This window comes from Scardinius erythrophthalmus (assembly GCF_964197995.2).
Source record: "Scardinius erythrophthalmus genome assembly, chromosome: 15".
Taxonomy (NCBI): domain Eukaryota; kingdom Metazoa; phylum Chordata; class Actinopteri; order Cypriniformes; family Leuciscidae; genus Scardinius; species Scardinius erythrophthalmus.
This window is the reverse complement of record NC_138235.1, coordinates 17934365-17962332: the sequence shown is the minus strand read 5'-3', so window position 1 is coordinate 17962332 and position 27968 is coordinate 17934365. Positions and strand designations below refer to the sequence as shown.

At 39.2% G+C, this 27968-nt stretch overlaps 1 protein-coding gene across 1 annotated transcript in view; it reads right to left on the bottom strand.

Annotated features, from left to right (window-relative positions):
• Positions 1–20954, bottom strand: part of phactr3a (phosphatase and actin regulator 3a) — a gene marked incomplete at its 5' end in the record, with an annotated part of 38607 nt that extends 17653 nt beyond the window's left edge. The window contains 2 exons of the mRNA XM_081386508.1: positions 898–1059; positions 20849–20954. Coding sequence (XP_081242634.1) covers positions 898–1059; positions 20849–20954 — 268 coding nt within the window. The remainder of the gene's footprint in view (positions 1–897; positions 1060–20848) is intronic.
• Between the last annotated feature and the right edge of the window lie 7014 nt (positions 20955–27968).

The following is a 27968-nucleotide window of genomic DNA, read 5'->3' as shown; positions in this document are numbered from 1 at the left end:
GCAGAGACGTCTCTCCACAGGGCCATAAATGACCTTTCTGCTGAATCAGGAGCGTTTAATATTAGACTCCTTCTGGACCTCATGTCTTTAAGTCTTTGGATTCTGTCTCTTAGATGTTGGCATCACTGAACATGGAAACTCTCCTCTGGTTCAGTTCTTCAATGACAAACAGCAGTTTGTTTTTCTTCTGAAACACAAATCCTCCATCAGTCCTGTTATCTGAGGTGTCCCCCAGGGGTCTGTTCTTGGTCCTCTTTCTCTCAGCCCAAGCTAAGTTATTATCTCTATAGAAATTAATAAATTACTAGTTAGGGATGCATTGATTTTAAAATTCTGGCCAATAAGTATTTTCATGCTATGGACGATTTTGTCACACACACTCAAAAAAAGTTTTAAACAATAAAAACTAAAATCAGACAATTTAAACTCTACAAGTGAATTTAGGCAACACGGAATTATAATGTACAGTATGGAAAATTCATATTCATTTTAAGATTTGTTAAAGATTACATTCAACAATTTTATTAAATTAGCATTATCAAAGATTAAAATCATCTTATCACTCATAACCATCCATATATTTATCGTTCACAGACCCCTAATTTTGTTAGCTTTGTTTTCCACTTCTATCACACTATTTTGTGTCATTTTTGTCATTTGAATTGATCATTGAAAAATGTCTTGCAATATTTTTCCATTCATAAATCTGTGTTATCAACTGCCTCAGTTGTGCATTGTAAATAAAACATTAATTTTATTACTTTTTTTTTTTACATAAAGGGTACTTTTAAATCACTTTTACAAAAATATCCATCTGTATTATCAATTTCACTATGTTTTCAGTAATATAATACAGACAAATAAAAGGGCAACAAAAACAAAGCCCGGTTGTCTCACCTGTAGAGCTCTGCTTCAGCTTCTCGTTTTTCTTTTTCCTCCATTTCCACGGCCTGAAAATGCGCCCCAGTGTGGCCAGCTTGCTGTGGCGTCGGATGGGAGGGGTGTGGACTCCACTCACCAAACAGCTGGAGCGCAGCACATTCTGCTGCTCCATCACATCTGTAACACACACGAGACAGACAGGAACCATCAGCACTGAGCAGTGACATCCAACGGTACAACAGATGATGCCGATTTTGAACATTTAAAGTTATTTATATTAAGATTTAATATACATAATTACGAGTTATACACTGTAAAACCCAACAAGTTAACTCACTAAATCAAATTTGAGGTTTTAGAAGCACTTTAAATACTTTAGATTTCATTTTATTTTACTTTATGTTGTTTGTCGTCGCAAGACCGACTGTGGATTTCAGATTTTTACAGATTTTCTACCAAGCACTTTAAATACCTTAATATTTTACAAAAATGTAATTTAATTTAATTTACATTTTATTTTGACACTACAGCTGTTTGTCATTGCAGGATTGACTCTGAATTGTTGATTTTCCTACTGATTTCAAACTCATGTTAGAAGCACTTTAAATACTTTAATATTTAAGTAAATTGTTATTTTATTTTAATTATATTTTGCATCTGTTTTTTTATTATTTATAGTTATTTTTTTTTTAACTACTGCTGTTTGTTGTCGCAAGACCGACTCTGGACTTCAGATTTTTTACTGATTTTCTATTTCTACTCATTTTAGAAGCACTTTAAATACCTTAAAGTCCCCGTGAACCGGAAGTTGCAAACGACTTTTCTCCAGTGTTATGACGTATTTCCCAGTGAAACGGAATATTGAACAGAGGGCAGGGTTTTACTCTAGCGCTCCTCCTCTCCATCTCTGCTCATAGCAGACTAACGGTTTGAGGGGAGTGGTTAAGCATTGCCCAAACCAATTCCTCAAACCTACGTCATCGGAGAAGGTCCTCCAATGCAGAGGGGAGGGGCATTTTCAGATTTTGATTAAAGATTACCATGGTAAAAAAATTTTTTTTTAAATATTTTCTTGCACGGATTAATTGTTCACCACAAGACTAGTAATATGCGCTAACAAAGTAAATAGGGTCAATTTTGATTTCATGGGGACTTTAATATATATTTTTATTATTATTATTTAATTAAATGTATTTTAATTTTATTTTGACACTACTGTTGTTTGTCATTGCAGGATTGACTCTGAATTGTTGAGAAGCTCTCATTTTAAAAAGTAAATTGTTATTTTATTTTAGGAAAAATTATATATATATATATATTTTCTCTAATAATGTAGGGTCATTATTTTAGTCAATTTTATTTTATTTTATTTTTTATTTACTGTCTTTGTCTTTTGGGAAAATGAACATGATAACATATTTTCCCAACACAAAAAAGAAGGTAATTACAAAGCATGTGCCTCTTAGAACTTTTCATTTATTTTTCTATAGGATTTTTCTATTTTAGTTTTGAGCTAAAGCAGATGTTAATCACATGCATGTACATCTATTGTATATTTTACCGCACAAAGCCTCTTCAAAACCCACATCAGCATCATATCCTTCAGCAGGCTAGACCTAATCCTTTTAAATATTCACACGCAGGAAAAGCGCCATTCATAGAGCAAATGAGTCAACGCTCTGCCAAACTCTCAGTTACCGAAATAGTGTAGTGTGGGCAGGGGCAGCGAGCGGGTGCCGTCACAAACCCAGAGGCGCTGCGCCGCGCACAACACATGCACGGAGGTCCTCCGAACCATTGACCATACAAGAAAAGAACCGGGTCAATCGACTGAGCGTCTCTGCTCAAGTAACCAGCGCTACACGGAATCCAGGTCAAGCCTGAAGACTGTGCGGCGAGGCGAGTCAGCAAAGCCAGGGTCAGCTAAGCCTAGCTGTTACTATGGTTACTGCTCCTCCAGATGCAGAGCAAAAGGCTGAATCCGAGCGCCGTATGAGGGGCCGCCACTGTCTTAGGAAAGGGAGGATGGGGGAAACGGAGAGAGGAGGGGGAACGGGGGTCTGTTGCTATACGGAAGCGCTTGCTGAAGACCTCAAGCAGCCAATCAGGGCCCGGCCTTTCATAACATATAATATCAAGCACACTACCCCTTTCTTCAGTGCAGGCCAGAGAGGTGCGTTACAAGGGGTTGACGTTGCACTGGACAATCTGTTGCGAATCGAAAACAGAATAAAAATGTAAATGTATTCAATATTAGCTAATACTAATGGTGGGCGCAGTAACTGTTACACAATGCATGTTATTAAGAAGTGTGGTTGTAAAAGCGAGAGACAATTTTCAAAGGAGTATGAAAGGAAATAGAATCCAGTACATCTGACAATGATTGAATGAATATCAGTGCAGTTATTCATGAAGCAAGCGACAGAAGAGCAAAGCACAGCGTTTTGTGAACAGAGAGGCAATCAGCACATAGGCCTGCATGCTGGATGTGTGCCACGGATGCCCACGTTACCAATATCTCAAAACACCTGCCAAACTGATATAAGACTCACGGTGACCCAATGGACGTATATCTCATGCATATAGTGTCTATTAATGCAATAATCATTATAATGCAATACAGGACAAAATTACAGAACAGAAAACTCTCACTTTTATAGTAGCAATCATGATACAATACTGTACATTTTTTTAGGTGCATTTTGGGTAGATCACTAAGCGAAGGTTGGTTATACATCAGCCTATAACAACATTAGGGAAAAAAATATGATATAATTATAAAGCTTGAAAGATCATTATTAACATCATTTTAAATAGTGACAGAATTGTCATGATAGCCTACTATATATTCATATACATTCATATTTAAACGGGATTGGATGAACTAATCATTTAGTTGCTACTTATTAAAGGTGCATTGCGCAAGTCTCTGAGTTTTTGCAGAACTATGCCCCCTTCTGGCGACACACGGAACTGCAACCAGAGTTGTGCACGCGGTTACGTGGAGTTTGCGTTGGGGTTTGGGATGAACTAGAAGCCGGTCTCTTTGAATCCATCTTCTACTTTTGCCAAAGTCGCTTGAGTTGTCTTCGCTGATGCGGATAATGGCGGCGAATACACAAACCTGCCAGACATAGCCAGGTGAGCGTGAACGCGCATGACGTCACGCCCAGTCGATTCGGTCCCGAATCCCTCTTATTTATTTTACTGTACAGGAAGAGGCAATCGCAGAGATCATAGAAGGGCTCATTCAGCCCATCAGGCATGTATGGGTTAGAAAAACTGGTATTTTTAACATGAAAAGTTGCTTAATGCACCTTTAATACATTAATCAATATAACACAATTCAAGACAACATTACCAAATAGAACACACCGACTTTTACTGTAGTAGCATTTTATTAATATTTTATGGTTGAAACGCTTCTAGTTCCAGGCTGTTTGTAGATGGTAAATAAATAAATAAAATGGAGATCATGTTAAGTAATCCTGCCTGGTTTGATTTAGGCAACTTAAGAAGTTTCAGTTCTTTTTATCAAAGGCGTTTATCTCTGTCACGGCTCATTGAAAACACTTTAAACATGGTTTTAAAGAGGAGGGTATCTGTGCGATTAACAGACCCAGACAACAAAGAGACTGAGAGACACTACAAACCCCTTTTTAACATTGCAGATTGGCAAATACTGCTTATAGCTCTGTCAGCAAATCTGCACTCCTTTATTCTGCGGCCCCCTTCACACCTGATGTTAACATGTGCGTTGGATCTGAATGATCTTGTTTGATTCTTGTTCATCAAAATGCTTTTTCATACACAATCAGATGTTTTTTTTATATATATAACTTAAATTAAATGATTGTCATAAGCAATGAGAAATGAGAGACAGCGGTGTATTGTGAATAATATAGTAATAGTGTACCTACCATTAGACGCAGTATTGGAACTGATGTATTCACCAATCAGAAGCCAGGATCGGAAAAATGTGCTATAATGAGCATTATATGTTATACAAATGTGACCCTGGATCACAAAACCAATCACAAGTCGCACGGGTATATTTGTGGCAATAGCCAACAATATTGTATGAGTCAAAATTATCGATTTTCCTTTTATGCCAAAAATCATTAGGATATTAAGTACAGATCATGTTCCACGAAGATATTTTGTAAATTTCCTACCGTAAATATATAAAACATTTATTTTTGTGAGTGAATGCAGCACAATTGCGAAAATTACAAAAATACATCAATGGAAAGCTTATTTATTCAGCTTTCATATGATGTATAAATCTCACTTTCAAAAAATTTACCCATGTGGTTTTGTGGTCCAGGGTCACAAATGTTATATTATATAAGTCATTTTTACCTTCAATTTGAACTGTATTTTGTTTTATACATAGCAATATGCTGTATATCAGTGCCATTCTGGATTAAATATATATAATATAAGAGAAAAATGTTTGTGTTGTGTAAGATTTTTAGGAAAATAATCCATGTAATGCCAGTGAATGGTGACGCTTGGTTGACGCTCGAAAAATCACACACAACGATTCGACTCCAGTGGATGAATCACAATCTTCTGAACGAAACGATAGTAGGTGTGTGTAAGAAAAACACTAACATTTTTACAGTTTTTAACTGTAAATCATTGCTTCCTGTCTATTGTCACACAAAGCGTTTGACGTAAGTGCGTTGTGAAGTTGCGCACGAGAAGTGGCTCTGTTGTTCCACGCTACTTTTAAAACAAATCGCCCCCTGTACCCTCATTCACTATTCCCTACATTAGTCCATTAATATAGTCCACTTGAAGGCGTGAATGTATGAAATGAAAAAATATTAGTATTAGTAAAATAGTATTTTTCTTACACCTATCATTTCTCTTCAGAAGACACCACTGAGGTTGTATGGATTTTTCAAGCGTCACCCATTCACTGGCATTATTACCCCTTTTCCACCAGTATGGTTCGTGTTCTGGAGCCAAAGCCTGTTCTCGGCTATGCGGCAGTGCGGCACTTCTGTTTTGCAGTTCAGAGTACAGGGACAGGCCGGGACTCCGCCCCGGAACCGTGTTGGTGGAAAAGGGGTAACAGAGATGGATTATTTTCCTAAAAATCTTCGTTTGTGTTTATCTGAAGAAAGAAAGTCATGCACAGGCATGAGGGTATATAAATGATAAGAGAATTTTCATTTTTGGATGAACTATCCATTTAATATGGTCCATAATACCTAATTTATGGCTGTTTTCAAATCCATACATATCGATTCATACATTTTTCCAGCTCAGGCAAAACACTCAGGTGATAGATGCTTTTATTTAATAAAGCTCTTTGGCATTGGGAGATGCTTTAAGTAAACGTATGTAAATGTAATGGAGTTGCATACAGTCTGTCCTCTGAGGCTTGTTTTGGGAGATGCTGACCACATAAACAGGCAGCAGGCAAAACCCATTTGCCTGCAGCAGATAGATACTAAGAGCTTGTTATTGTAATGTCACCCTAGAGATGAAAGTGGGAGATTGAGAATATTATTCAATTCATCAATGAGTGCAGTCTAAAGATGCAATCATAGCAGACGCATGAACGTGGGCCTCATTGTAAGTGGTTGGGCCAGGGGGTCCTGTAACAACAGTTGTGCTGTTTAGGGCTGTCCTGAGAACAGTATATATACACACTGTAGTTATTTTTATAGCCAGTATAAACCGAAACAAACTTCAATAGCATAACAGGCCCTAAACACAGACCTGAGATAATTAAGGCAATTTGGTCTCTGATCTGTATTCAGAGACACTTTCTATCCAGGACTGCAATAGAAACACACACACTACAGTTCAAAAGTTTGGGGGCGGTAAGATTTTTTAAAATGTTTTTGAAAGAAGTAAATTTTCTCACTAATTTGTTTTCTGCATATAATTGATGAAAGAGTATTGTGAAATATCAAAGCTGAATTTTCAGCATCATTACTCCAGTCTTGAGTGTCACATGATCCTTCAGAAATCATTATAATATGCTGATTTGCAGCTCAAGAAACATTTCTCATTATTATCAATGTTAAAAAACAGTTAATATTTTTGTTTAATATTGTCACAATTATAGCAGTGGTAAGCCAGTACATGATGCAGATAATCCAAATATATAATAATAATAATAATAATTCTTTATTACATTTATATAGCGCTTTTTTCTCAGCACTCAAAACGCTTTACATAGAAGAGGGGAATCTCCTCAATATACACAACAGAATCTTTAATATACACAGATAATATACACAGGAGATCACTAGGAGAAAACAAACGCTAACCACACTACCAACAAAGGCGAGAACCGACAAGCAAAACTAAAAACACAGGGCTATATATACACAGTATTTGCAGTGCATTTCTGTATTTGGTTGCGTTGTGAGTATTTGCAGAGCGTTTCTGTATTTGGTTGCGTTGCGAGTATTTGCAGTGCATTTCTGTATTTGTTTGCCTTGTGAGTATTTGCAGCGCGTTTCTGTATTTGGTTGCGTTGCGAGTATTTGCAGTGCATTTCTGTATTTGGTTGCGTTGTTAGTATTTGCAGCGCGTTTCTGTATTTGGTTGCGTTGTGAGTATTTGCAGCGCGTTTCTGTATTTGGTTGCGTTGTGAGTATTTGCAGCGCGTTTCTGTATTTGGTTGCGTTGCGAGTATTTGCAGCGCATTTCTGTATTTGGTTGCGTTGTGAGTATTTGCAGCGCGTTTCTGTATTTGGTTGCGTTGTGAGTATTTGCAGCGCATTTCTGTATTTGGTTGCGTTGCGAGTATTTGCAGCGCGTTTCTGTATTTGGTTGCGTTGCGAGTATTTGCAGTGCATTTCTGTATTTGGTTGCGTTGTGAGTATTTGCAGCACGTTTCTGTATTTGGTTGCGTTGCGAGTATTTGCAGCGCGTTTCTGTATTTGGTTGCGTTGTGAGTATTTGCAGCGCGATTCTGTATTTGGTTGCGTTGCGAGTATTTGCAGTGCATTTCTGTATTTGGTTGCGTTGTGAGTATTTGCAGCGCGTTTCTGTATTTGGTTGAGTTTTGAATATTTGCAGCACATTTCTGTATTTGGTTGCAGCACATTTTTTGTCAAACTGATGAAGATGTTTCCATAATTTGCTGGTGTTTTTCCAAAAAAAGGTAATCCATAAAACGATCCAATGATGGAAACTCCTAAAAGGTTCTACATACTGTATGAAGTGCCTGACAGAACCATTTGAGGTTCTGTTAAGAACCTTTTCTTCAGGCACATATTAGTTTATACAATCAGTATAAACTAATATGTGCCAGTATGACAATACTATCAGTTTTCAGAAATTAATCATAAGAGCAGGTAGTTTAGTGTGAGAAATGAACGGTTACTGTCGTCCAACGAAATAAACCCCGTAGTTTACCCCCTGGCTCAACAACTGTGCAGCCATCTGGTAGAAGACAAGTGCCCGCGGTGTAGCCTCCTTAAGATGCTAAAAGTGGAACAGACTAAATAACAAGTCTCTGACGAGGCTTAAAGGGACTTGAGACAGCTCGAAGCTTTGGCCAGTGTTACTTAGAAAAAGCAACAGTAGCTTTTGACATCGAACAGACCTCTGCTGTGCATTCTCTGACATCTAGGGCTAGAAATCGACTTAGAATACCAAGCTGTGATGATTCAGTCTCTGTGTTAAGAGACGTCAGAGCAGGGAAAAAACACTGAGCGGTAAAGAAAATCTGAACATATCAAGCAATGCATGAGACCATGGACATTGTCCTCTGAGCAGGAATCAGTTGTGTGACCTTTCAGTTATGCTTTTCGGTCTGTAAAATAACGCTGAAGGTGTTAAATTGGGTCAAATAACTATTCCAAGAAATCTAAAAAATTCAAGGCCTCATGGACAAATGCTCAAAGATGGCAGGCAAGGGAAAAGTCACATTCTCACTTTTAAAAGCCTCCACAAAGTTAAAGAGATAGTTGATGCATTTGACATTGACATTTGATATTTGATAATTTTGCATTTGGCAGATGCTTTTATCCAAAGCGACTTGCATTGCATTTCAAGGTACACATTTACATTCTTATCAGTTCTTCAGATAGTTGATACAAATATTAATATTCACTAGAAATATATTTGTGTCTAGTACTTGTACAGTAGTATAAATATGTACCCATTCAATGTTTGCTTTAGGAAGTCAATAGCAAATAAATTTTCTTGGTCATGATTTATATGTCACAGTTATAGGTCAACTTCAGGCCACCTGTCTCAGCATGGTTTATAGCACTGAATTTTTGATGGAAGTCTTACTTGGAAACTCCATAAGCTTCATGCACCTTAGGCAGCAAACCTTCAGACAACCTCAGACAGGTTAATATTTTGAGAATTTCCATTTATATTCATAATCCATTTAAATTCATATAATGACCTTTGGCACGGACCTTCATGATCAGCTCATCAAGAAAATCTTTCATCTTTTCCCAAGGAAATAATCTTTCACAACTAATGTTGTAAACTATACAGGGAACCCTGTCAGCCGGTACATTATTATTAAAGTTTAATTACAACTGATTTGTATACAATTGCACATAAGGTTGTTTTTATAATAACATTATTATAACTTTTAAATGGTACTAAAGTAAAAATATAATGAATATGTAATATATTGCCTATACAGTGTATATATGTTAACTATACACTATACAGCCAAGTATACAGTTTATGGATATTAAATGGCTTTTCTGAGGTAATGTGACATTGTTTACAAGCTGTATCCGCGGTTGAAACACTGATTTAGCGATTACATCAGACATATTTCAAAACGGTTTCTTTTGACATGATACATGATACAACTCTGATGTTCAATCATGTTTATTTAGTAAAATGGAAAAGATGATCAGTTCACGTGCTGCTAGAACTGAAGTGCTACAGTGAACTGTCACTCAAAAATGGTATATATTGTTTCAATTTTGTGATTTTGAAAGCTGAGACTTTGTTTCATATCAAAAATAGCAACCTGCTCTGTCTTTGTCAGCGCATTGTCCATGTCCTCTTTGCTCAGTGATTTTTAACTGCGTGAGAATATAGACATGAGAGCGCAAGAACAGCGTCAGTTGCTTGACTCTCATGCTACATGTAATATATGCTGAAAATGTTTGCATACGTCAGGCTAATCACAGAATGACACATTGATAACCGCATCACAAATGCGTCTTGAAGGCCACTTCTGACTGATGTGGGCGTGTAATGGTTCAGAATAGAAATATACCCTAATGTTCGCATTGGCAAATGTATATATTTGCTCTTTAAAGATCCTCATTGACTCTCTGGTGAGTCACTTGAAGTCATTTTCATCCTTCTGTGTCTCATCATTGTTGTTTTTTCCCACCTCCCCTGTTTCCCCTTCACTCACTCCCACTCAGTCTCTCTCTTTTTCTCTCCTTCCCCTGACTCCATCCTATATCGCCTTTAAACGGCATTACAGTCGTGGTTTCACTTACCGTTCACTCTCTGAAATTCATTGAATCGCAAACAGCACAATAAACTCAGGTTTAGCTGAGCTACGCCATCCATCCAAGGCAGCTCCGCTCAAGCTTATGAATGAGAAATGAGCTTCTGAAATATTTTAGATGGTTCAGGTATGCAGAGAGTGAGGCCTGCTCTTTCCAACAGCATTGCATTCGATATTAACTACATTTCCTCGCTCAGAAGAGCCAAGATATTCAGATCTGTTGACTGTGCATTACAGCGATTAAAATTTGAACCCCTATTCACTCTAATGGCCTCCCACAGGAAAGAAAAATCTCTTTTCATCCAAAAGTTGGAGGTCGGTAAGATTCTTTAATGTTTTTGAAAGAAGTCACTTATGTTCACCAAGGCTTCATTTATTTGATACAGTAAAAGTGTGATAAAAGCAGTGTGTCTTCAGTGTCACATGATCCTTCAAAAATCATTCTGATTTGATGCTCAGGAAATTTTTTCAGGATTATTTGGTCAACAGAACAGGATTTATTTGGGATAAAAAAATTTATGACATTTTAATGTTTTTACTGTCAATTTTGATCAATTTAATGCATCATTGCTTTTTTTAAAACAATCTTACAGATCCCAAACTTTAGTGTCTCAATTTGAACTTAAACATTTATTAGATATACCAATTAATCTGAGCTATGCCATTCACATTAATTTTATGTTTCAATATTCTTACTTTACATCAACGATTGACTCACTTGTGTGTGTTTTTTCTATTAGGACAGACATTTGAGACACAATTGCTACTTAAGGTATATAACTGTAAAATGTCCTGAGCTATGATAGTTACTTCTTTATTTTATTTAGTAATTTTTATAGTAGCTTAATATATGTGACCCTGGACGACAAAACCAGTCACAAGTCACACGGGTATATTTGTGGTAGTAGCCAACAATACATTGCATGGGGCAAAATTATCGATTTTTCTTTTATGTTAAAAATCATTAGGATATTAAGTAAAGATCTTGTTCCATGAAGATATTTTGTCAATTTCCAACTGTAAATATATAAAACATTTATTTTTGTGAGTAAATGCAGCACAATGGCGAATATAAATGGACAACTTTAAAGGCGATTTTCTCAATGTTTCGATTTTTTTACACCCCCAGATTCCAGATTTTCAAACAGTTGTATCTCGGCCAAATATTCCTATCCTAACAAACCATACATCAATGGAAAGCTTATTTATTCAGCTTTCAGATGATGTATACATCTCAATTTCCAAAAATGTACCCATGTGACTGGTTTTGTGGTCCAGGGTCACATATAGAAATATATATTATTATTAATATGCATGTTTATATTGCTCTGGGGTCTCTGCCTGTTTCCACCATCCTGGAAAAAGTTTATACCCATGAGAGGGAATCAGTGAAGCTCATTTCTGAGTGCTGCAGTAATCAAACCGTATGACTGAGACTTCTCTGTTTTATAAGAAATCAAACAGCTCTGCTTTCCTCGCTTTCACTGTCACTGTCACACACACAACCTCAAAAATATTCAACTTTTTTCTTCAGATATACACAACTAAAAAGACAGACAGACTGTCATATGCCTTATCGGCTCTGTGTTGTATCCCTGGGGAGGTCGCTGAGCTTGTTGTTGTGTTCGGTTTTCACGCATGAGGAGAGCTGGAAGCCGCTGAACTGCGCTTGACAAGGTCAGGTCTTGTCTCCTCTTGTACACTATGCTGTGCATATACCTTAGTCTGCATTGAGGAAAGACAATCTCAAGCTAGAATGACACCTAAGGATTTTTAAAGGCAGAAGCCACCGCATGAGGGAATTATAGCAACAATGTTGTTGTTACTTGTTAGCATCTTTGCGAAGGCAAGAACCACTGTTGTTCATACTTAGGGTTAGGGATTTGAAAACACCTTTAACCTAAGTATTGAACTTCAGCACATAACTGTCTCACACATTTGAGCTACTGACACCTAATTATGTGGTTTGTTGTGGAGAGTGTGATATTTCTTTTCACATACTTACACTGAAGTAAGTGTGAGACTTGGAGGCACCCAAGTCACATATCAAGGTACCAAAATATCATAAAGAGGTGGGCTTTTTATCTGCCAGCAAGCCACAACTCAAAACACCTAGCAACAACCTGGCAACCAATGACTTTGTGACTATTGTATTGCATTATAAAAACACCATATTTTGTCAAATGTATCCAGGAATTTGCAATGGCAGCATTTAACTCTTTCCCCATCAGCATTAAAAAAAAAAAAGTTGCCAGTCAGCGCCAGCATTTTTGATAATTTTTCTTTTTTTATCAACACTTGAATGTGAGTAAAGGCCATTCACCCAGAACAAGTTTTTGCTTTGAAAAATGCAAGATGCAGACAGTGGACTGGGGGGGGGGGGGGGGAACGCAAGGTCTCGAGGTGCGTTTTTAAAAAGTTCAATTTATTTTAACGTCAGCGCTGTGTTTTTAGAATGCCGCGTCATGCACGAGACTCGTCCAAAAGAGCAAAAAAGCAGCCTTTTGAACAAAAAGCTGAGAAAATCACTTTTTTGTCAAGGACTACATCCAGATCGGATTCAGAACAATGATCAAAACATAGATGGAGTAGATCGAGTCCATCAACACCTCCAAAGCTGGGTAGACATTTCATTCAGTAACGTTAGGCAGTTTTGATCCATATGCTGTTTAATGTTTGATTGTGTTATTCTAGATATGCATAAGCAATGCTTCTATCGCATGTTTCTGCTTCTTCTTCGGCTTTGTTTTCATCTGGAGATTCTGTACTCTTTCCTGTCACTAACACCAATTATATAAGAATCACGATTACTGCTGGTTTTCACCACAAAAACGCTACAAATATCGCTGCAATTCTTGAGAAAAGATGCAACAAATTCAGTTATTTTAGGCCACAAAAATTAAAAGGAGAAAAAAAGGGCTTGCAAAATCCTGGTGGTGAGAAAAAAAACATACAGTAAAATGTATAATAACCATTAGATTTATTTCTGTGGTGATCTACAGATGCTGCCTATATGAAGAATTTAGTGCACTGCATGTCAAGATAGAATATCACACAAATTTATTGGTGGATACTGAATAAGCAACAAAAATGAAACATCAAAATACATACAAGCAGTTATGACCAAGATCTGTCAGCTAGGCTAATGTCTGAGCTTGTGCTTTCCTTCTACGTTTCATCTACTCTTAAAAGTTCTTACTCTTAAAAGACAACTGCTCATATCAGCGACGACAGCGGCACAAATGAAAGTAGCTTTTTTAGTGAAACACTGACACTGCCTTTCAAGCAAACACAGGAAAATTCCACCATCTTCTTAAGAACACAATCACAGTCAGTCTGAAACAATAACGTTTTATGCAAATCCTCCCAAAGAAGTGAAAGATGCAAGAAAAGAGATATCAAGGACTTTCTGGGCCAGACCTTTTCATCAGACACTGTGTTTGGCAATAAACACACCCAGGTGAAGAAGTGTTTGCACCAGCCTGCACAAGAGAAGCTGATGATGAGTCATAGCCCACCTCAGAAAGCGGCCTTTGTGCGAACCTCATGTAATGTTATGTGTTCTGTACAAGGAACTTGATTACATAGCTCAGTATGAGTGAGAGACTGAGATTATAAAAGTGAGTATAGCTATTAGTCGACATGAAATCATTTTTTTTTTATGGAATATTGCAATATTTATTATAAATGATTTATCCATGCACACCATCATTTTTTTTATTTCACGTGCCCTTGACTAGCTTCCTTTCTCTTCTCTTCTGTGATGACGTGTTTCTAGGCGTGAGGGCGGGACAACCTGTCACTCGCATGATATCGACCAATTGCAAACCGCAACCATTCAATCAATTCCCAATGGACAAAATCAAGTCCGAGAAGACGTTTCATTCAGATATACGTCCCAACAGGGAAGAAAAGATCATCACAACATCCGTTTCATATTGACTTTAAAACAACGTCCTTAAGAAGATGGTGGAATGAAATATTCAGTGCATACTGGTTTGTGTGCTGGAGATCATCTAAGAAATTACTCATACATAGATAATATATGTAATATATAAAGTATTGAAAAAAGTATTTCTCTGTCTTGCACACCCCAAAATGTTCATTTTATCTCAATTAAGCTTTCACCAAAATGGTTCATTTTCATCTCATTTTCAAGGGCAAGAAGTTCACGCAAGCTGAGAAGACACTTTTAATGTGTAAATAGGTGTGAAGTGATGTGGTGCATCGTATCTAAATTTAAGACTCTTTTAATGAACTTGATGATAATCTTATGGGACAAATCAGATCTCAGTCATGATTATATACGTCTCCCTGCGCTGTCTTGAAGCATTCTTTGACATATCGAGCAGAGTTTAAAAGGTTAACGCACCTCTGAGAGCTGTGGGCAAGAGAACTACATGCTGAGATAGTTGTGTAGACAAATTAGTCCTTTGATGCAAAAGTGGTCAGACCATAAAAGTAAAATCAGGGTGTTACAATCAAACCATAAGTGATATCCATAATCCATAATCAAGTCATGGTATGTCATTATGTGCGTCAACATAAATTCATATATATATAAATAAATATATAATATAATTACTATGATATAATAATCAGCAAGGATTAAATTGATGAAAAGTGTCAGAAAAGACATTTTTAATGGTTTTCATACTGATGATAATAAGAAATGTTTCTTTAGCAGAAAATCATCATAGAATGATTTCTGAAGAATCATGTGACTGGAGTAATGATGCAGAAAATTCAGCTTTGATCACAGGATTTTATTTCTAAAGAAGTAAATTATTTTAGTAATATATTCATTATATATATATATATATATATATATATATATATATATATATATACATATACAGTATATATATATATATATACATATACAGTATATGTACAGTATACATTCATTTAAGTAGGTGCTTTCGCACTAGGTAGTTATAGGAACTCAGTTCTAGGAACTAGTCACCAGGGCGGTCTGCAGAGAACTAAATTTTTCCCTAGGGCCATTTTCACGGTTGCATTCGCACCACCAGTAGAAACCCTGAAGTGATGTAAGCCGGTCGACAGCGACGTCATTTAAGCGCAGCATTCAGAAGTGCCTGAACTTCAGCGCCACTCCATCTATCACTATTTTCCATGTTCATGGAGTTAGTTTGTGGAATAATATGTAAACTGCGTGTTTACATGGTTATAAAAATGTCAGATGCCAATGTTTTGTATGGCATGTGTTCGGCCAATCAACGTCACTGGTAGTTCCTATTGTGCTGGGTTATACTCTAACTCTACTCTGAAGTAGATGCTAATTTAGGGTGTGTTCACACTTGTAGTTCGGTTTGTTTGATATGGACCAAAAGAAAAAAACATTTAGTCCTTGTCCACTTAGCGTTCACATTGGCATTTTAACAACAAACCTTAAAATACTGAACCTAAAGGCATTTGTTCAAAACCCTATTGGTTGGCTTTTCTTACGTATCTTTTCGTACAGCATCTTGTGACAAAATGTCCCATTTTTGGTTCGTTTACATGTCTTTGGTCCGTGTTCATATTCATATATCATTCAAACCGCACCAGAGTTTTTTGGGAAATGGACAGAGACCCATCTTTTAAGGGGTCTCGGTCTGCTTGTTTGGGGAGCACCAGGGTTCGGATGGCAGCGTTCACACTTGTTCAAATGAACCGCACTAAAAGCAACCGCACCAGAGTTCGTTTTAATCCAACCAAACCTGCCAAGTGTGAACACACCCTTATTCCCCCATAAATGAAATCATTTAAGGTTCCTGCGGAGCAAACACGCCTAGGTGTGAACCTACAGAGCCTTTTTGTGAAATGGAAAGTTTAATTGGATGTTAAAGATTCTTCATGAAACCATCAATGGCAGTAAAGAACCTTTATTTTTAAGAGTGTGGAATGATGAAATGCAATGACAGATTTTCTTATGAAGAAGGAAAGTGCTAAAACAGCATCATCACAAACCGAAGTGTTAACAGGCATCTGTGAGCGGCGTGAACATCCACATTGTTAAATCGTGATGCAGCAGTCTTCATGATGTGCACTCGAGAGAATGGTCACATATCGTTCAGACATTTAATAAATGAATGTTTAGCTCAGGATCAGAATGATGCATCACCCACAGTACCAACCACCGGAGCTACTCGATGAGTACCAGAAAAGCACTAGTAAAGCTTGCCAGACTCACTCGATTACTCCCTCTCTCTCTATTTCAATCTCGCTCTCTTACAGCTCGCATATCTTTCTTAGCACCATCAGTCTTCCCTGTGCTCCTGTAATACAGACATTTTAATGCAAACATAATTCATCAAATGCATTATTTTTAAGATAAACATTAAAGTGTCACTCAAAGCAACCCTTTGTCAATATAACTGCTGAGCATCTGAGCAACATTAATCTAGAAGTGCATCTCCTCTGTATTTAAAGGCCTAAAAATACCTGCACTCAACAGTGAACAGTCTCTTGTAAAAATGCGCTGCTCCCACACTGGCAGAGTGGAAGTACCTGCATATGTAATGTTACATCAGATTTTTTTCATCACTAAAAAGAGTACGGTTAACTTGACTCTTGGTCTTATTGATTGGTAGCACAGCCATGATGAAACAGTGGTCCACACAGAAAAATCCAATACACCTAAAGGTGATTGTGACTGTGGGGGATTCAAAGAAGTTATCTTCCTCACAATAGATTTTAAGTTCAGATTGAAAAAGATCAACTGCCATTTTCTCTTAATCTTTCCCAAGACAGAACAGGATTGATTGGTCGTTGTGCATTATTTCCAGTCCAAAAAGACACTTGGCATCATGAATGCCTGACATTTTATATATGTATATATATATATATATATATATATATATATATATATATACATACTACATTAATACTTTTGTAATTCTTATTCTCAGTGGTGATTATCACAACAGTTTTACAGTAAAAATGTATATATAAATTTGTGATTAGCTCTATAATCTGTACACAAATTTGTAATGGCCTCAGTCCCCTTTGAAATTCATTGGAATCGGAATCTCAGAGAGTAGGCACTTATTTTAAATAGGTAATAACTTCAAACGCATTAAAACGTGTTATTGTGGATGTGGCATTAGATTAACATCATGCACAGAAATGATTAAAGTCAAGTCAAGTCACCTTCATTTATATAGCGCTTTTAACAATATAGATTGTTTCAAAGCAGCTTTACAGTGAGAATAGGAAATCAAAGTAACAGATTGTTTTGGTTGGTTAAACTTAAAAAGTAAGTAGCCTAACCTGGTTGCCTTAACATTTTTAGTTCATAAAAATCTGAGTTAAAGGTAGGGTAGGTAGGGCTGTCGCAATAACCGTAATATTGTAGTACCGCACTACTAACAAACCAACCGCAGAGGACTGCAAGTAACCGCGATATTCACGCGTTTTCTTTTTTCATAAGGCTGTAGGCTACCCTTCTTGTTTTGAACTTCGTGCATGTGTATTGAATGTTAAATAAGTTAATAATGATAACAAGACTGTTTATCATGGTGATTTTGTACAGAGGCTTTGTGGATTTGCACTTAGGCCTAAACAGACAGTGAATGAGAGATCGACTGAGCGCGTGCGATTACCTGCGTCTGTCTTTGAGGTCAAGTCATATTCGTGAAAAGGTTGCGGTGTCTAAGGAAAGCAAAATATTTGTCGTATCACCCTTTTAAAGTTTAAGGGTATTTACCATGAATGGCGTCAGCGTCGGTCAGCATTCCACAGCGCGAGGAAGCCACGGGGGGGAAAAAATTTGTGGGGCGAATCACAAATTGAATCAATGCCATTGGTCTCTAGTAAGTGGAGCATCAGTGGAGCAAAATGAATCAGCATTTTTGAACGTGTACGTTGAATGAACGGTTTAATGACTCAGTCAAAGACAGTCTGTTTCCGTAACAATGTAACTGCGCGCTGAGTGACAGCCTTTCAATGCGCAGAGACGCTGTTTAGTTTCGGTTACATTGGTTACTGAAAACTTTTTTGTGCATGCGGACCACATCGTAACACTTATTTATATAGCAACAAATAAATATAAATAAATCCAAATAAATGGCGATAATACCGCTATTGAGTTACCGCAAGGGAAATTCCTTCACCGTAACAGCCCTAAGGTTGGGCAATGTTTTTCATAAACACTTTTTATTACAATGCAATGATAGGATGCCCTACCTGCCTGTCAACCCATGTGTTTGCATACCTCCGCACACCTGCTCGTGCAAACATCACGCGAAACAACGTTTCATGAGAGTGCAGAGTTGTAGACAGATAGTCACCAAGCGCCGCAAACAAACAGCAGCCGCCTTTTACAGTTCCTCCTGAACGAAAACAACGAGCTTATGCTTTAAGACATGAGGTAGTTTAACGCCGTCTCTCGTGAAGCTTTGCAGACTCTGCTGCACTCGTTCATGAGTTTTGAAGGAAGTGTGGTTTTGGAGACGCTCTGAAGAAAGGGTGGGATCTTTTAAAGCTAACTTGCTTTTGCTAGCCTCTCTGAAATTACCTACCCTACCTTTAATACAAAACACGAGACTAGTTTATTCAACAGAAACTCAAATATTATGTTATCTGAACAACATGACAACAAATCATGGAAATATTGTTTTTCAGTGCAGTGACAGACAGCAATCGGTCAACGCACTCATTTAAACTGCTTATCAGAGTGAATGACAGAGACAGAGAAACATCATGCAAGTATTTCGTTCTACTAAATAATGACCCGGCAGTTGATTGTGACACATTTATTAACATTAGGGGCTGTTTACAATGTTTTCAATTAAAACATGCATTTTGGCTGTTCAATTACTACGTTTAGGCGGCCTGAAAACGCAAACTTTTGAAAACGGGTTTCAAAGTGGAATTTTTTGAAAATGATCCTCGTATCGTCTCAAACTACAAAAAGCGACATCATGAAATCATGCACATGCGTATTACGTGTTCAGTCTACAGGCGTGTTGTGTTTCTTTACAAAGTGACATCGCTATCTGCTGGCCTGGCATCAATAATAAAGCGTTTCTCGTTTTCGCAGATCCTTGTGAACGTGGGTTCGTTTTGACAACGTTGTCGTCTGTATGCGAAAACGCAATGGAAAAACCTTTCCGTTTTACTTTTTAGTACAACGTTGTCATGTAAACGTACCCTTAGAGTCAAGAAATTGTAGTTTTTGATGTCAATTTGAATTATAGAAGTAGCAAATTGATAGAATCATGTGATGTTATTATTATTGTTTTATTAGAAAACAAAAAAAGGCATGGTTTAAAATAGGGCAGATTAAACATTGCTAATCTAGACAATTACAGTAATATGATCTGGCTAGTTAAAATTATTTGAAATAAAATCAATATTGAGGGGTTTAGGTAGAACCCACTGAATGTATTGTTCCTGCCTACCCTAATATAAAAAAAAATAAAAAATAATCAAACACTAATTGGGGGCTGAGCACTCCCAATATCGAAATCCTAGAATCGTCCCTGCTATAGAGATAAATATATCAAATAATATATTGAATATTTAGCAGAATTAAAGCAAAGCAACAATTACTGCTTACTGTTGCATAAATACATTTTTCAATACTATATTATTATGTTGTACATCACAGTAATGAGAATTGGGAGCAGAAATGTGGTTAACTGTCACAAAAAGCACAAAAATTTCGGGCTTAATTTTACTTGGCTTCTATTTCTAGTTTCCGATTATAGTACAGTCTTGTATTTCTTTCCTCTGAATTTAGGGTGTAATATGACCCAGACATTCACCCATTCTACGATGACAATGAATAGACACAAGCTGTTTCAGACCACACTAAAATACTCCAAATCATATACTCTATGAGATGTGCTTTTTGTACAGCATCAAGAAACATCACGGCTGGGACTACATCAGTTTCTTCTGGAGACACCATTGACCTGCTCTGTTGAATGCATGAATGCGCAGTCTCAGTGCGGAACCAAGGTATCAGACACTGTTGGCAATGTTGCCAAAGCAGCAAAAAAAATGCATCTCATTTCATCAGGTCTTCCATAGCAAACCTGTATTAAATGCTAACAGAGATTGCACACGGAAGGATGTGCACGAGACAAAAGACAACGCGGATCCTCCCACAATGAAAAAAAAGGATCTAAATCTTTTTGTCTGCTCATTTTGAATTGTAGCATAAGCCACAGTTGGGTACATAATCTCTATACTGTCTGCTATGCTGTTTTGTCTCTCTTTCTCTCAACGTCTCGTTATAGCAACTATAACACAGGTCCGTGGGGAAATATTACTATGGTACCCAGATGCATTTCAACGGGATACAGACAAGAGCATCACATGCGGCGTAATTTGATTGATCTCAATCGTGCAGCAAACAACATTCAAATGAAAGTGGGAGCTATTAGCGCAGATTATGGAACCACTTTCACCTCCATCGCGCGTGGAAATGAAAAGCGCTCATTCTAATGGCATCTCCAGACAATAAATGCATCATCTTACCTGCGCTGTGCGAGAGATCAATGCCAGACTCGCTGAGGATGTTCGGGTCACTTTGAGATCTGCCTCTGTGCAGAAGACATTTGTCTATTCCGTCCGATGAAGCCATGAGGAGCTAGAAATAAAATATTGAAATCCCTTTCTGGGGCAGTCAAACCCGAAGGTGAGGCGAATGTGTCTCGGTCTAAGAGCATCCAGCAGCAGGCATGCTGAATTGGAACCCTTTACAGTCACTGTGTGTGTGTGCATGAGGGAGGGAGACCGAGTGTGTCTGTCATAAGGGCTGGGGTATTTGTGTGTGCACGCGTGCGCGCAGATGCCACCTTTATCCACTCCACAATGACCCACTGACAAGCGAGCATCCGTTCTGAATCACAGGATGCTAGCGCATGACGTTTTTTACAGTGCTTTCATAATTGAATTCATTCATTTGGGCTTTTTATAAACAGTAGACCTTAGTAGCCTAGTGTTTCGTTCGGAACGAATCGGTGTTTTTGAACGGAACGACTCTTTTAATGTCCCTTGAAATAAAAATTGATAGGCTAATTCTTGTTTTTGTTTTTAAAGTAACATTGCATTATTTATTGTAAATGATTTATCCGTGCACATCATCATCATCATTATCATCATCATCATTATTATTATTATTATTTTAATGCATGTGTCTTTAACTTACCCCCTATCATGCAGTGACATCTCTTCTCTGATAAAGAGGGCGGGACAAAAACCTGTCACTTACAGCAAATCACGATCAAATCAATTCCCAGAGGACAAAATCAAAATCCCAACCTACATTTTTTCTTGTTCGAAAAGTATCACTCGTATACATGCACTAAAAGACTATTGCAAAGTCTATTTCATGACGATTTTAAAACACACAATAGTATAAGAAAATGGTAGTGATTTATGTGAAGGAATATCAAAGGGATAGTTCACCCAAAAAGGAAAATTCTGTCAATACTCACCCTCATGTCGTTCTAAACCCGTATCTTCGGAACACAAATTAAGATCTTTTTGATAAAATCTAAAAGATTTCCTCCATAGACAGCTTATACGCTGAACAGATTGAATTTAGGCTTTTATTCACATAAACATTCATCAACTCGCACATCAGTTGTGTTAAGCGGAAGCTCAAGCATGTTTGAGCTTAAAAACCAGTGAGGTTCATTCTCGTGTTATGCAGCACGTTTGAGCTTCAGCAAGAACCAATGAGGTTCATTCTCGTGTTACGCAGCTCGTTTGAGCTTCAGCAAGAACCAATGAGGTTCATTCTCGTGTTACGCAGCACGTTTGAGCTTCAGCAAGAACCAATGAGGTTCAATCTCGTGTTACGCAGCTCGTTTGTGCTTCTGCAAGAACCAATGATGTTCATTCTCGCGTTACGCAGCTCGTTTGTGCTTCTGCAAGAACCAATGAGGTTCATTCTCATGTTACGCAGCTCGTTTGTGCTTCTGCAAGAACCAATGAGGTTCATTCTCGTGTTACGCAGCACGTTTGAGCTTCAGCGAGAACCAATGAGGTTCATTCTCGCGTTACGCAGCTCGTTTGAACTTCAGCGAGAACCAATGAGGTTCATTCTTGTGTTACGCAGCACGTTTGAGCTTCTGCAAGAACCAATGAGGTTCATTCTCATGTTACGCAGCTCGTTTGTGCTTCTGCAAGAACCAATGAGGTTTATTCTCGTGTTACGCAGCACGTTTGAGCTTCAGCGAGAACCAATGAGGTTCATTCTCGCGTTACGCAGCTCGTTTGAACTTCAGCGAGAACCAATGAGGTTCATTCTTGTGTTACGCAGCACGTTTGTGCTTCTGCAAGAACCAATGAGGTTCATTCTCATGTTACGCAGCTCGTTTGTGCTTCTGCAAGAACCAATGAGGTTCATTCTCGTGTTACGCAGCACGTTTGAGCTTCAGCGAGAACCAATGAGGTTCATTCTCGCGTTACGCAGCTCGTTTGAGCTTCAGCAAGAACCAATGAGGTTCATTCTCGTGTTACGCAGCACGTTTGAGCTTCTGTAAGAACCAATGAGGTTCATTCTCGCGTTACGCAGCTCGTTTGTGCTTCTGCAAGAACCAATGATGTTCATTCTCGTGTTACGCAGCACGTTTGAGCTTCTGTAAGAACCAATGAGGTTCATTCTCGCGTTACGCAGCTCGTTTGTGCTTCTGCAAGAACCAATGAGGTTCATTCTCGTGTTACGCAGCACGTTTGAGCTTCAGCGAGAACCAATGAGGTTCAATCTCGTGTTACGCAGCACGTTTGAGCTTCAGGGAGAACCAATGAGGTTCATTCTCGTGTTACGCAGCACGTTTGAGCTTCAGCAAGAACCAATGAGGTTCATTCTCGTGTTACGCAGCTCGTTTGAGCTTCAGCAAGAACCAATGAGGTTCATTCTCGCGTTAAGCAGCTCGTTTGTGCTTCTGCAAGAACCAATGAGGTTCATTCTCGTGTTACGCAGCTCGTTTGAGCTTCAGCAAGAACCAATGAGGTTCATTCTCGTGTTACGCAGCTCGTTTGTGCTTCTGCAAGAACCAATGAGGTTCATTCTCGTGTTACGCAGCGGCAGCACGTTTGAGCTTCAGCGAGAACCAATGAGGTTCATTCTCGTGTTACGCAGCTCGTTTGAGCTTCAGCAAGAACCAATGAGGTTCATTCTCGCGTTACGCAGCTCGTTTGTGCTTCTGCAAGAACCAATGAGGTTCATTCTCGTGTTACGCAGCACGTTTGAGCCTCAGCGAGAACCAATGAGGTTCATTCTCGCGTTACGCAGCTCGTTTGAGCTTCAGCAAGAACCAATGAGGTTCATTCTTGTGTTACGCAGCACGTTTGAGCTTCTGTAAGAACCAATGAGGTTCATTCTCGCGTTACGCAGCTCGTTTGTGCTTCTGCAAGAACCAATGAGGTTCATTCTCGCGTTACGCAGCACGTTTGAGCTTCAGCGAGAACCAATGAGGTTCAATCTCGTGTTACGCAGCACGTTTGAGCTTCAGGGAGAACCAATGAGGTTCATTCTCGTGTTACGCAGCACGTTTGAGCTTCAGCGAGAACCAATGAGGTTCATTCTCGTGTTACGTAGCTCGTTTGAGCTTCAGGGAGAACCAATGAGGTTCATTTTCGTGTTACGCAGCACGTTTGAGCTTCAGCGAGAATCAATGAGGTTCATTCTCGTGTTACGCAGCTCGTTTGAGCTTCAGCGAGAACCAATGAGGTTCATTCTCACGTTACGCAGCACGTTTGAGCTTCTGCAAGAACCAATGAGGTTCGTTCTCATGTTGCGCAGCTCGTTTGAGCTTCAGCGAGAACCAATGAGGTTCATTCTCGTGTTACGCAGCTCGTTTGTGCTTCTGCAAGAACCAATGAGGTTCATTCTCGTGTTACGCAGCACGTTTGAGCTTCAGCAAGAACCAATGAGGTTCATTCTCGTGTTCCACAGCTCGTTTGAGCTTCTGCGAGAACCAATGAGGTTCATTCTCGCGTTACGCAGCTCGTTTGAGCTTCAGCAAGAACCAATGAGGTTCATTCTCGTGTTCCACAGCTCGTTTGAGCTTCAGCAAGAACCAATGAGGTTCATTCTCGTGTTACACAGCTCGTTTGTGCTTCTGCAAGAACCAATGAGGTTCATTCTCGTGTTACGCAGCTCGTTTGAACTTCTGCAAGAACCAATGAGGTTCATTCTCGTGTTACGCAGCTCGTTTGAGCTTCTGCAGGAACCAATGAGGTTCATTCTCGTGTTACGCAGCACGTTTGAGCTTCAGCAAGAACCAATGAGGTTTATTCTCGTGTTACGCAGCTCGTTTGAGCTTCTGCAAGAACCAATGAGGTTCATTCTCGTGTTACGCAGCTTGTTTGTGCTTCTGCGAGAACCAATGAGGTTCATTCTCGTGCTTCGCAGCACGTTTGAGCTTCAACGAGAACCAATGAGGTTCATTCTCGCGTTACGCAGCTCGTTTGTGCTTCTGCAAGAACCAATGAGGTTCATTCTCATGTTTCGCAGCACGTTTGAGCTTCAGCAAGAACCAATGAGGTTCATTCTCGTGTTACGCAGCTCGTTTGTGCTTCTGCAAGAACCAATGAGGTTCATTCTCGTGTTACGCAGCTCGTTTGAACTTCTGCAAGAACCAATGAGGTTCATTCTCGTGTTACGCAGCTCGTTTGAGCTTCTGCAGGAACCAATGAGGTTCATTCTCGTGTTACGCAGCACGTTTGAGCTTCAGCAAGAACCAATGAGGTTCATTCTCGTGTTACGCAGCTCGTTTGAGCTTCTGCAAGAACCAATGAGGTTCATTCTCGTGTTACGCAGCTCGTTTGTGCTTCTGCAAGAACCAATGAGGTTCATTCTCGTGTTACGCAGCACGTTTGAGCTTCAGCGAGAACCAATGAGGTTCATTCTCGCGTTACGCAGCTCGTTTGTGCTTCTGCAAGAACCAATGAGGTTCATTCTCTTGTTACGCAGCACGTTTGAGCTTCAGCAAGAACCAATGAGGTTCATTCTCTTGTTACGCAGCACGTTTGAGCTTCAGCAAGAACCAATGAGGTTCATTCTCGTGTTACGCAGCACGTTTGAGCTTCAGCGAGAACCAATGAGGTTCATTCTCGTGTTACGCAGCTCGTTTGAACTTCTGCAAGAACCAATGAGGATCATTCTCGTGTTACGCAGCTCGTTTGAGCTTCTGCAGGAACCAATGAGGTTCATTCTCGTGTTACGCAGCACGTTTGAGCTTCAGCAAGAACCAATGAGGTTTATTCTCGTGTTACGCAGCTCGTTTGAGCTTCTGCAAGAACCAATGAGGTTCATTCTCGTGTTACGCAGCTTGTTTGTGCTTCTGCAAGAACCAATGAGGTTCATTCTCGTGCTTCGCAGCACGTTTGAGCTTCAACGAGAACCAATGAGGTTCATTCTCGCGTTACGCAGCTCGTTTGTGCTTCTGCAAGAACCAATGAGGTTCATTCTCGTGTTACGCAGCTCGTTTGTGCTTCTGCAAGAACCAATGAGGTTCATTCTCGTGTTACGCAGCTCGTTTGAACTTCTGCAAGAACCAATGAGGTTCATTCTCGTGTTACGCAGCTCGTTTGAGCTTCTGCAGGAACCAATGAGGTTCATTCTCGTGTTACGCAGCACGTTTGAGCTTCAGCAAGAACCAATGAGGTTCATTCTCGTGTTACGCAGCTCGTTTGAGCTTCTGCAAGAACCAATGAGGTTCATTCTCGTGTTACGCAGCTCGTTTGTGCTTCTGCAAGAACCAATGAGGTTCATTCTCGTGTTACGCAGCACGTTTGAGCTTCAGCAAGAACCAATGAGGTTCATTCTCGCGTTACGCAGCTTGTTTGAGCTTCTGCAAGAACCAATGAGGTTCATTCTCGTGTTACGCAACTCGTTTGAGCTTCTGCAAGAACCAATGAGGTTCATTCTCGCGTTAAGCAGCTCGTTTGTGCTTCTGCAAGAACCAATGAGGTTCATTCTCGCGTTACGCAGCTCGTTTGAGCTTCTGCAAGAACCAATGAGGTTCATTCTCGCGTTAAGCAGCTCGTTTGAGCTTCAGCAAGAACCAATGAGGTTCATTCTCGCGTTAAGCAGCTCGTTTGAGCTTCAGCGAGAACCAATGAGGTTTATTCTCGTGTTACGCAGCTCGTTTGAGCTTCTACAAGAACCAATGAGGTTCATTCTCGTGTTACGCAGCTTGTTTGTGCTTCTGCAAGAACCAGTGAGGTTCATTCTCGTGCTTCGCAGCTTGTTTGAGCTTCTGCAAGAACCAATGAGGTTCATTCTCATGTTACGCAGCTCGTTTGAGCTTCTGCAGGAACCAATGAGGTTCATTCTCGTGTTACGCAGCTTGTTTGAGCTTCTGCAAGAACCAATGAGGTTCATTCTCATGTTACGCAGCTCGTTTGAGCTTCTGCAGGAACCAATGAGGTTCATTCTCGTCATAAGCAGCACGTTTGAGCTTCTGCAGGAACCAATGAGGTTCATTCTCGTGTTACGCAGCACGTTTGAGCTTCTGCAAGAACCAGTGAGGTTCATTCTCGTGTTACGCAGCACGTTTGAGCTTCTGCAAGAACCAATGAGGTTCATTCTCGTGTTACGCAGCACGTTTGAGCTTCTGTAAGAACCAATGAGGTTCATTCTCGTGTTACGCAGCACGTTTGAGCTTCAGCAAGAACCAGTGAGGTTCATTCTTGAGTTACACAGCTCGTTTGTGCGTCTGTAAGAACCAATGAGGTTCATCCTCGTGTTACGTAGCTCGTTTGTGCTTCTGCAAGAACCAATGAGGTTCATTCTCATGTTACGCAGCACGTTTGAGCTTCAGCAAGAACCAAGGAGGTTCATTCTCATGTTACGCAGCACGTTTGAGCTTCAGCAAGAACCATTGAGGTTCATTCTCATTTTACGCAGCACGTTTGAGCTTCAGCAAGAACCAATGAGGTTCATTCTCATGCGTCATGCAGGTTCGGGTGAGCTTCTGCTTATGTTCGCTGATCAGTGTTTATAAAATAAATGCCTAAATTCAATCTGTCCATCACATATAAAGCGATATTGTCTCTTCAGAAAATTTGGACAGTTTTATGATCTCTTTATAAACTTTCTGAAGCGTGAAAGTGTCTGTCGTAGTGTAGCTGTAGCTGAAAGCTCTCAGATTTCATCAAAAAGATCTTCATTTGTGTTTCGAACATAAACTAAAGTCTTACGGGTTTGGAACGATGTTAGAGTGAGTAATTAATGAAATCATTTAAATTTTTGGGTGAACTAACCCTTTAATAATTCTGCATTCACGCCATGTCGTAATTACCATAGACTCGATATGACAACACATGACGTTTTATTCGGAGCTCTTCACGTCCTCAGACTGGAAATTATGATTTTCTATGTGACACCATCAACGCCTAAATGAATCTGCAGTGGTCATGTGGTACAAGTAGCAGCTCTCCGAAAACTTCCATCTTACAAGCTGTAATTACGAGCTCTACGAGGAGGACGTGAGCACTTTTTACAAGTCGAAATGGCGTAAATGAACCTTAACCCCTTCGCTGAGTGTTTTGAGGCTAAGCAACATTTGGATTGTGTTCATAAACTTATTGAATTAAACTGGACTGAATCTTATTCATGAATAAATTAAATGATTTTAGA